Source organism: Anolis sagrei, chromosome 11 (assembly GCF_037176765.1).
Source record: "Anolis sagrei isolate rAnoSag1 chromosome 11, rAnoSag1.mat, whole genome shotgun sequence".
NCBI lineage: Eukaryota > Metazoa > Chordata > Lepidosauria > Squamata > Dactyloidae > Anolis > Anolis sagrei.
In genome coordinates this window covers 25683077-25692916 of record NC_090031.1, presented here as the reverse complement: position 1 = coordinate 25692916, position 9840 = coordinate 25683077, and the positions used below count along the sequence as shown (strand labels likewise).

Genomic DNA, 9840 nt, shown 5'->3' with positions numbered 1-9840 from the left:
AGCATTCTCTCCTGACGTTTCGCTCACATCTATGGTAGGCATCCTCAGAGGTTGTGAGGGCTGTTGGAAACTAGGAAAAATGGGTTTATATATCTGTGGAATGATGTCCAGGGTGGGAGAAAGAACTTTTGTCTGTTGGAGGCAAGTGTGAATGTTGCCATTGGCCAGCTTGATTAGCATTTGAAGGCCTGACAGTTTTTAGGTGTGGCTTCTTAGTGCCTGGGAGAATCTTTTGTTGAGAGGTTTTTTATTTATTTATTGTGTCATCAGCAACCGTACCATTGTATTACATTTCTAACAGAACAAAACAAACAAACAGATAAAAAAAACCCAAATTTTGCAAACTTGGTAGTTGATTAAATGTCCTTTGACCAGTATCTGGCCACTTGGAGTGCCTCTGGTGTTGCTGCAAGAAGGTCCTCCATTGTGCATGCAGCAGGGTTCAGGGTGCATTGCAGCAGGTGGTCAGTGGTTTGCTCTTCTCCGCACTCGCATGTCGTGGATTCCACTTTGTAGCCCCATTTCTTAAGATTGGCTCTGCATCTTGTGGTGCCAGAGCGCAGTCTGTTCAGCGCCTTCCAAGTCGCCCAGTCCTCTGTGTGCCCAGGGGGGAGTCATAGAATCATAGAATCAAAGAGTGGGAAGAGCCCTCATGGGCCATCCAGTCCAACCCCCATTCTGCCAAGAAGCAGGAATATTGCATTCAAATCACCCCTGACAGATGGCCATCCAGCGTCTGTTTAAAAGCTTCCAAAGAAGGAGCCTCCACCACACTCCGGGGCAGAGAGTTCCACTGCTGAACGGCTCTCACAGTCAGGAAGGTCTTCCTCATGTTCAGATGGAATCTCCTCTCTTGTAGTTTGAAGCCATTGTTCCGCATCCTAGTCTCCAAGGAAGCAGAAAACAAGTTTGCTCCCTCCTCCCTGTGGCTTCCTCTCACATATTTATACATGGCTATCATATCTCCTCTCAGCCTTCTCTTCTTCAGGCTAAACATGCCCAGCTCCTTAAGCCGCTCCTCATAGGGCTTGTTCTCCAGACCCTTGAATATAGGGTCTCAATATAGTGGGCTTTTTTGTTGCTGTTTTCAGGGCTTGTTTTCCAAAGTGTTCCATGTACAAATTAGCTATGGGGGCTCCCCATAGCTACTCCATCTTTCTGTTCATAGAACTCATTGTCCCACTGAAAGTAGCTGGTGGTGAGGCAATGGTGAAACAGAGCACAGAAATGCTGGACCACTCTCACAACCACCATGTCAGATTACACACAGAAGCCATTGAAATACACAAGCATGTGGACAATTTCATCAGAAAGGAGGAAACAATGAAAATGAACAAAATCTGGCTACTAGTATTAAAAAAAACTCTAAAATTACAACAGCACAACAACAGAGAGGAAACGAACAAGGACATTTAATCACCTCTCAACAAAAGATTCCCCCAGGCACTGTCAGGCCATTATATGCTAATCAAGGTGGTCAGTTGAAACATTCACACCTAGCTCCAGCAGACAAGAGTCCTTTGTCCCACCCTGGTCATTCCACAGATATATAAGCCCTTTTTCCTAGTTCCAATAGGCCTGCCATAGATTGAGGCGAAACGTCAGGAGAGTATGCCTCTAGACCCGAAAAAACCTACAACAACCCAGACCTCACAACCTCTGAGGATGCCTACCATAAAAGTGGGCGAAACGTCAGGAGGGAATGCTTCTGGAACATGGCCAGACAGCCTGAAAAACCTACAACAACCCATTATTATTAATTTATTATTATTATTATTATTATTATAGGAAAAATCCTGTGCACTTCTACTCCAAAGCTTCATCTGAACATTAGGAAAAACTTCCTGACTGTGAGAGCCGTTCAGCAGTGGAACTCTCTGCCCCGGAGTGTGGTGGAGGCTCCTTCATTGGAAGCTTTTAAGCAGAGGCTGGATGGCCATTTGTCAGGGGTGATTTGAATGCAATATTCCTGCTTCTTGGCAGGGGGTTGGACTGGATGGCCCATGAGGTCTCTTCCAACTCTTTGATTCTATGATTCTATGATTCATTGGGACAAAGGGGGCCTCTCGATCCCCCTTCCCCTTCTTTCTGATTTGGACTCTTCCAATGGGAACTACACTTCCCACAATGCAAAGCGCTCCTTTGGATTCTCTGTCTCCTCCCCCCATTGGACGAATGGTACGTTCCAATGGGGCGGGGCTGATGCTGTCGCCGTGGCAGCGCGGGGAGGGGGCCTGGAGGGCAGGTAAGAGCCTGGGGATGGTGGAGGGTGCAGTCCAAAGCCCCCAATTGAATACAAGAGGCCTTGGTTGCCGGGAAGGACCCATCCAGGCTTTGAACAGGAGATCACAAAGCCCATTCCAGCCTTTCCCAAGGCTCTAGGGGTCTGGGCTGATGGGTGGTGCAGTCCAATGTCTCTATAGAGCAGGGGTTCCCAACCTTGGGCCCTCCAGGTGTTTTGGACTTCAACTCCCAGGTATCCTAGCCAACTTAGCAGCTGTTAGGAATTGTGGGAGCTGAAGTCCAAAAGGCCTAGAGGACCAAAGGTTAGGAACCCCTCCTCTATAGAGAAGGATCCATTTATTCTGGGAAAGGGAGGCCACAAAGCTCAATTCTACCTTTCCCAAGGCACAAGGGCATCTGGGGATGATGGGTGATGCAGTCTGACATCCCTATTGAGGGCAGTAGGCACTCACTGTAGGGAAGAACCCATTATGTTGGGTAAAGGAGGGCATGCGTACCAAGTTTGGTCCAGATCTATTATGGGTGACCATGACAGGTTTGAATCGACTCCAATTCCCATCGTCCTCTATCAATTCTTGCCAGTTTTTAAAGTTGTTCCAGGTGTGAATGTGGGCCAACTTCAACCCAGATCCATTTATTTATTTATTTATTTACGACATTTATATGCCGCCCTTCTCACCCCGAAGGGGACTCAGATTGGCTTATAAGATATATATGTATATATATACATACATACAATATATTATATTATTAGCATAGTACAATATCAGCATTGAACATTGCTATATTGCACCATACCACTATATCGTAATATTATTAGTAATATTAGAATGGAGCATTCTCGGATGGAGGGCGATTAATAAGTTATTAAATGATGATGATGTAATATAAATATATAATTATAATATCATATTATTATTACATTGCATTACATTATAACATTTCTCCCATGGGGAGAAAGGTGGGGTATAAATAAAGATAATAATAAATTATAAATTATTATTATTAAGGTGGGGTATGAATTATTATTATTATTATACTGACACCAAACCACAGTATGTCACAGCAAATGAGATATATGTGCTGGATTTCGTATCACAAAATCACAAACCAAACACTTCCCACGCATCTAGGACTGTGTGATGTATTTTCAAATGATGCGCGCAGATCCAAGTCAGGTGGCCTTTTGCAGTTGACAGATCGTGATTTTGTCGCTATCAAGACCTCAAAATCGAACTGCAAAGGCTCTGGCATAAACCACTCCAGGTGGTCCCAGTGGTCATCGGCGCACTGGGTGCCTGCTGAGATCTTTTGGCATGGCACCCAGTGCGCCAATGACCACTGGGACCACCTGTACTGGTTTATGCCAGAGCCTTTGCAGTTTGATTTTGAGGTCTTGATAGTGGCTGAATTTTTCGTGTTGTTTTTCCTCAATGCGACTGTCACCTGGTATGGCGACATCAATAACATTTTCTTTTCCACAATCGTGATGTCTGGTTATTATCATCATCGTCATCATCATCATCATTATTTGAAACACAACAAGATGAGTCCACAGCAGACTCAGAGCGGCTTACAAGGTATATATTACATACAATATGTAATATATACCTTGTAAGTATATTACAAGGTATATTGTAATTGTTGAATTGGATCACACGTCGGGCACTTCCCAAGTGTCTAGGACTGTGTGATGTATCGGTGAATAATGCGTGTAGATCCCAGTAAGGTGGCCGTCTGCAGATAGCAGATGGTAATTTTGTCAGCGCCGATTGTGTTTAAGTGCAGGCCAAGGTCTTTAGGCACTGCACCCAGTGTGCCGATCACAACTGGGACCACCTTGACTGGCTTGTGCCAGAGTCTTTGCAGTTCGATCTTTAAATCTTAATATCGTATCAGCTTTTCCAGTTGTTTCCCTTCAATCCTGCTGTCGCCTGGGATTGCAACATCGACAATCCATACTTTGTTTTTTAACATGATCGTGAAGTCAGGAGTATTATGCTCCAAAACTCTGTCTGTCTGAATCCAGAAGTCCCAGAGGCGTTTGATGTGTTCATTCTCTGTAACTTTTTCCGGCTTGTGATCCCACCAGTTCTTTGTCACAGGAAGATGGTGTTTGTGGCACAAGTTCCAATGGATCATCTGAGCAACGGTGTTGTTCCTCTGCTTGTAGTCTATCTGCGTGATCTTGCAGCAGCTGAGGATGGGATCGATTGTTCCATCTGCTTCCTTGCAGAGTCTACACTTGGGATCTGTCGTCAACTTTTCAATTCTGGCTTTGATGGCTTTGGTTCTAACGGCTTGTTCTTGGGCTGCCAGAATCAGGCCCTCCTTTGTCTCCTTTTTCAGAGTTCCATTTGTGAGCCACAGCCATGATTTTACTTTGTCAATTTGGCTCTCAATTTATGCCAGGAATTGTGCATGGAGAGCCTTCTTTTGCCAGTTTTCTCTTCTGCTCTGGATTGTGTTTTTACAGTATTCCCTCTTTGTCTTTTGCACTTGAAGCAGTTTACTACTAACTTTCCTCAATGTTGGTTCTTGACTGCCTTTCACATCATCTGCCAGTGTGTGTTTCTCTTCTTCTACTATTTGTTTCCCTTGCAGAAGCCCTCTCTCTGCCTCCTGATTTTCTGGGCAGGTAAAATCTGTCAACATCACTACGCGGGTGTCATGAGGAGTGGATTGTCATCAGCTTTCTTGTTTTTCTTTCCAAATCATCCGGCTCTGCGTGTGTCCAGTTCATAATAATAATAATAATAATAATTATTATTATTATTATTATTATTATTATTATTAAAGGTGGTCACAGTGGTGACTGGCACACTGGGTGCAGTGCCTACAGACCTTGGCTTGCACTTAAACATAATCTGCGCTGACAAAATTTCATATGCCAGCTGCAGAAGGCCACCTTACTGGGCTCTGCACGCATTATTCACCATTTTAAATTCTCTGTGTTATTAAATTATGTGTGTTATTGTTTATATGTAAGTTATATTAATTGTATTGTTTTATTTGCTTATTGCTTTGTTGTTTTATTGATGTAGTGTTGGGCTTGGCCTCATGTAAGCCGCCCCGAGTCCCCTTGGGGAGATGGTGGCAGGGTATAAATAAATATTATTATTATTAATAATAATAATAATAATTATTATTATTATTATTATTATATTACATCACACAGTCCTAGGCACTTGGGAAGTGTCCGATGTGTGATCCAGCACAACAGCCAGCACAGAGACCTTGTTTGCTGTGTACTCACCTTGTTGCATTTCTAATAATAATAATTGGCAGTGCGGTTCATACAGCTCCCCAAATGCAAGTGAACTACAACTCCCACCATCCTTGTTGATCCTCCTGAAACCCCACCTGTATTTTAAGTTGTTCATGATTGGAAGAAAAAGGAAGGAAAGGAAGGAAGGAAGGAAGGAAGGAAGGAAGGAAGGAAGGAAGGAAGGAAAGAAGATAGCGAGGAAGGTGTACAAAGGAGGAGAAATAAGGAGGAAAAGAGAGAGGAAGAAGGTGTAAGAGGGACAGGGAGAAGGAAAGAAAGAACCCCCAAGAAAATACAACATCTATTCTCGTCTTGAATTAAAGCGAAGAGCCTGTTCCCTGAACAAAAAACACTACCTCCCTCCCTCTTTAAATAACGTATATTTGTGATATTATTCTGTTGCAGGAGACGAAAAAGATGGCGAAAGACATCCTGGGGGAAGCCGGGCTTCACTTCGATGAGCTGAACAAGCTGCGGGTTTTAGACCCGGAAGTGTCCCAGCAAACGGTGGAGCTGAAAGAGGAGTGCAAAATATTTGTTGACAGTAAGTGGCAGATCCACAATGGAAGGTCGAGGGGGGTGGACCTGGCCCTAGAAGCTCTGTTTTCTGTTCCTATAATAATAATAATAATAATAATAATAATAATAATAATAATTTATTTGTAGCCCGCTACCATCTCCCCAAGGGACTCGGTGCGGCTTACATGAGGCCAAGCCCACAGTACATCAGTAAACAAACGCAATAACAAAAACAATCAATACAAAACAATTAATATAAATCACATCAACGAAAAATAAACGATCTGGCTTCAGGCCTGGTCATGGTATATATCTTGTAAGCCACTCTGAGTCCCCTTCGGGGTGAGAAGGGTGGCATATAAATGTCGTAAATAAATAAATACTTTCTGCCTTACCCTCTTTCCTGACCGTGTTGGACAGAAGTATATTTTATTCAACTGGTGATTTTGTTTCTCGTTGAACAGAGATTGGGGAATTCAAGAAAATAGTGGGCAGCCTCATTGAGCTCGTCGACCAGCTTGCGAAAACAACCGAAAATGAGAAAATTAAGGTAATGTATTGCTGTTCAGTGGCTGCCAAGGGTGCTCCGTATTGATTGGGTTCTTTGGTACTTTGCAGCAGAAAAAGGGAATTGCCGAAACCAAATGCACCCAACCATACCTCTTTCCCTGTTTTCCGTAGGCCATTGGTGCCCGCAACTTGCTGAAGTCCATCGCAAAGCAAAGGGAGGCTCAGCAGCAGCAGCTCCAGGCACTAATAGCGGAGAAGACTACACAGCTTGAAAGGTAGAGAGAGATCCTCTAACCCAGCATTTCTCAACCCGGGGATCAGGACCCTGGAAGGGGGTCACGAGGGGGTTTCAGAGGGGTTGCCAAAGACCATCAGAACACATATAAGTTGGATGGGGTTACACTCCCCCTGAAGACACGGGTTCGCAGCTTGGGTATAATCCTGGATTCATCGCTGAGCTTGGAACCACAAATTTCGTCGGTGATCAGGGGAGCATTCACAGTTAAAACTTGTGCGTCAGCTGCGCCCGTACCTTGGGAAGCCTGACTTAGCCATGGTAGTCCACGCTCTGGTTACATCCCGTATAGACTACTGCAATGCGTTCTACGTGGGGTTGCCTTTGAAGACTGTTCAGAAGCTTCAAATGGTCCAACGGACGGCAGCCAGATTGCTTACTGGAGCGGCACTCAGGGAGCATACAACTCCTCTGTTGCGCCAGCTCCACTGGCTGCCAGTCTGCTGCCGGGCACAATTCAAAGTGCTGGCTTTAGCCTATAAAGCCCTAAATGGTTCTGTTCCAATTTACCTGTCCGAATGCATCTCCCCTTGTGAACCATCTAGGACTTTAAGATCGTCCAGGGAGGCCTTGCTCTCAATCCCACCTTCATCACAAGTACATTTGGCGGGGACGAGAGACAGGGCCTTCTCAGTGGTGGCCCCTTGGCTATGGAACACCCTCCCTAAGGACATTAGATCAGATGGAATCTCCTTTTCTTTTAGTTAGAAGTCATTCCTCCATTGCGTCCTAGTCTCCAAAGCAGCAGAAAACAAGCTTGCTCCCTCCTCCCTATGACTTCCTCTTACGTATTGATACATGGCTATTATGTCTCCTCTCAGCCTTCTCTTCTTCAGGCCACACATGCCCAGCTCTTTAAGCCGCTCCTCATAGGGCTTGTTCTCCAGACCTCCTGGACACATTCCAGTTTGTTTGAAGTGCTACTCGTTATAAACTTGGGCAGTGAATGGGGATAAATGCGCTCAAAGATAGGTTGCTGTGAGTTTTCTGGGCTGTATGGCCATGTTCCAGAAACATTCTCTCCTGACATTTCACCCACATCTATTAGGCATTCTCAGATGTGGGCGAAACGTCAGGAGAGAATGCTTCTGGAAGATGGCCATACAGCCCGGAAAACTCACAGCAACCCATTGATGCCGGCCATGAAAGCCTTCGACAACACATTGCTGCAAGATATATTTTTCTTTTCTTTTTTTATAAATAGTCATTATTAGAAATTTAATTTACAATTAAGAAAAGAAAGAAAAAGAAAAAAATATTAAAAGTGTTAAATTAAAAGGTCTGTGTCTTCAAAAGCATGATAGATAGATAGATAGATAGATAGGAAAAGAAGAAAAAGAAAAGAGAGGAAAAAACCAATAATAATAATAATAATAATAATATAAAAAAGACAGGAAATGGTTTTGACTTCCTGGTATCTTCTAGAGGTCAATTTCTTTATCTTTCTTTCTTCTTCTCCCTTTCCGACTTCTTGTTCCTACTTTCTTCTTCCCCTCTCATCTTGGCTTTTTATTTTATTCATTTACCTAATTCTTCTTTACTAAATCAAAATCTTCTTATTTCTTTATTTGAAGCAATGACTTTTCCCCCAATTTGTTTCTTTGTTTATTCCTTGACATAAGAAAGGTAAGCCTATCCATATTTTTGATCTCCAATAGTTTCGTTAACCAGAAGCATTCTCTCCTGACATTTCGCCCACATCTATGGCAGATGTGGGCGAAATGTCAGGAGAAAATGCTTCTGGAATCTAGCCATACAAACGCACAGCAACCCATTGATTCCGGCCATGAAAGCCTTCGACAACACATATATTTTGATTTAGGACAGGATGCCCCATTGGATCCACAATGGAAAACTTGCATCCAACCTCCTTTTGTTTACCTTTGCCTTTCCTTCTTTCCAGGTACCGAGTCGAGTATGAAACGCTGTGCAAAATAGAAGCGGACCAAAACGAATTCATCGACCAGTTCATTTTCCAGAAATAAAGAGACTGGCGGCACAAAACAGACTGGGAGGCCTTAAGCCATTCCAGAAGACCAAGCATTTAGCAATGGCCAGCTTCCAAACATTGCACAGAACTGGACCAAAGTCACTTCCCAGCAGGCCGAAAAGTGAACCTGAATGGATCCCCTCTTGATGTTGGACTCTCCCCAGCCTTAACCATCTCCGGGACTTCGGTGTTTGAGCAAAGCTGGTTTCGAGCTCGGTTCTTGCTGTAGAATTGATACGATTGACTGAGGTGTGGACGGATGCACTTAATATATTTTCTAATATTTTTTAAAAAATGTCCAGCACCACATGGCAATGTTTTGAACCAACCACCAGACTGTTCTGTATTTATACACCTCCCCTTTCCCTACTTTTTAAAGATTATTAAACAATGCTTTCCAAAAAAAAAAAATCAGGTAATAAATATTTTTTCGAAACTCCTTGCTTCCATTCCTGATTATATCCATTCGTTAGGCAATCCCTCCTAGTTGGAGGATCATGGCCTTCCAAGTGTAGTGTGTTGGCGGTGGATACGTAGATGACTGTCCGTAGGTGACTAGACAAACACCTTGGTCTCCCTACAAATGTCCCGATCCTCAAGCACTCCCACCTTCATTTGGAAAAATGCTGCACTCGCAGAGCTCAGGCGGTGTTGTATTTCAGTGTCAGTGTTGACTTTTGTGGAGAGGTGCCTGCCAAGTGAATGGAAAGGGTCAACATTTTTTAATGTTACACCACTGAGCTGTATTTCTGGCATTGCAGATGAGAAGGTTGGTGACTACTGGAAGAGCACTTTGTTTTTCTTGATGTTTAATGAAAGGCCGAGCTTCTCGTATGCTTCCGCAAAAGTGTTTTGTAGGTCTTCTTCTGAATGTGCATAGAATACGTTATCATCAGCATACTGGAGTTCTATACCAGATGTTGTTGTGATCTTGGTTTTGGCTTTCAGTCTGCTGAGGTTAAATAGCTTGCCATTTGTCCGATCAGGGGCGGCTCATCCAATACGCAAAGCAAG

At 43.7% G+C, this 9840-nt stretch overlaps 1 protein-coding gene across 1 annotated transcript; it reads left to right on the top strand.

Moving 5' to 3' along the window:
- Positions 1–2182: 2182 nt before the first annotated feature.
- On the top strand, positions 2183–9250 carry IFT20 (intraflagellar transport 20). The gene is made up of 5 exons (XM_060757735.2): positions 2183–2245; positions 5918–6056; positions 6496–6581; positions 6713–6816; positions 8740–9250. The coding sequence occupies exons 2-5, from the start codon at positions 5930–5932 to the stop codon at positions 8819–8821; spliced, it is 399 nt and encodes a 132-aa protein (XP_060613718.1). The 5' UTR covers positions 2183–2245; positions 5918–5929; the 3' UTR covers positions 8822–9250.
- Positions 9251–9840: the final 590 nt, after the last annotated feature.

Bases quoted from the DNA above. Each gene is read 5' to 3' on its own strand.
- IFT20 (XM_060757735.2), top strand. From the start codon at position 5,930: ATGGCGAAAGACATCCTGGGGGAAGCCGGGCTTCACTTCGATGAGCTG. The intron at 6,057-6,495 runs GTAAGTGGCAGA...CTCGTTGAACAG, and splicing joins GTGCAAAATATTTGTTGACA to AGATTGGGGAATTCAAGAAA. The intron at 6,582-6,712 runs GTAATGTATTGC...TGTTTTCCGTAG, and splicing joins CCGAAAATGAGAAAATTAAG to GCCATTGGTGCCCGCAACTT.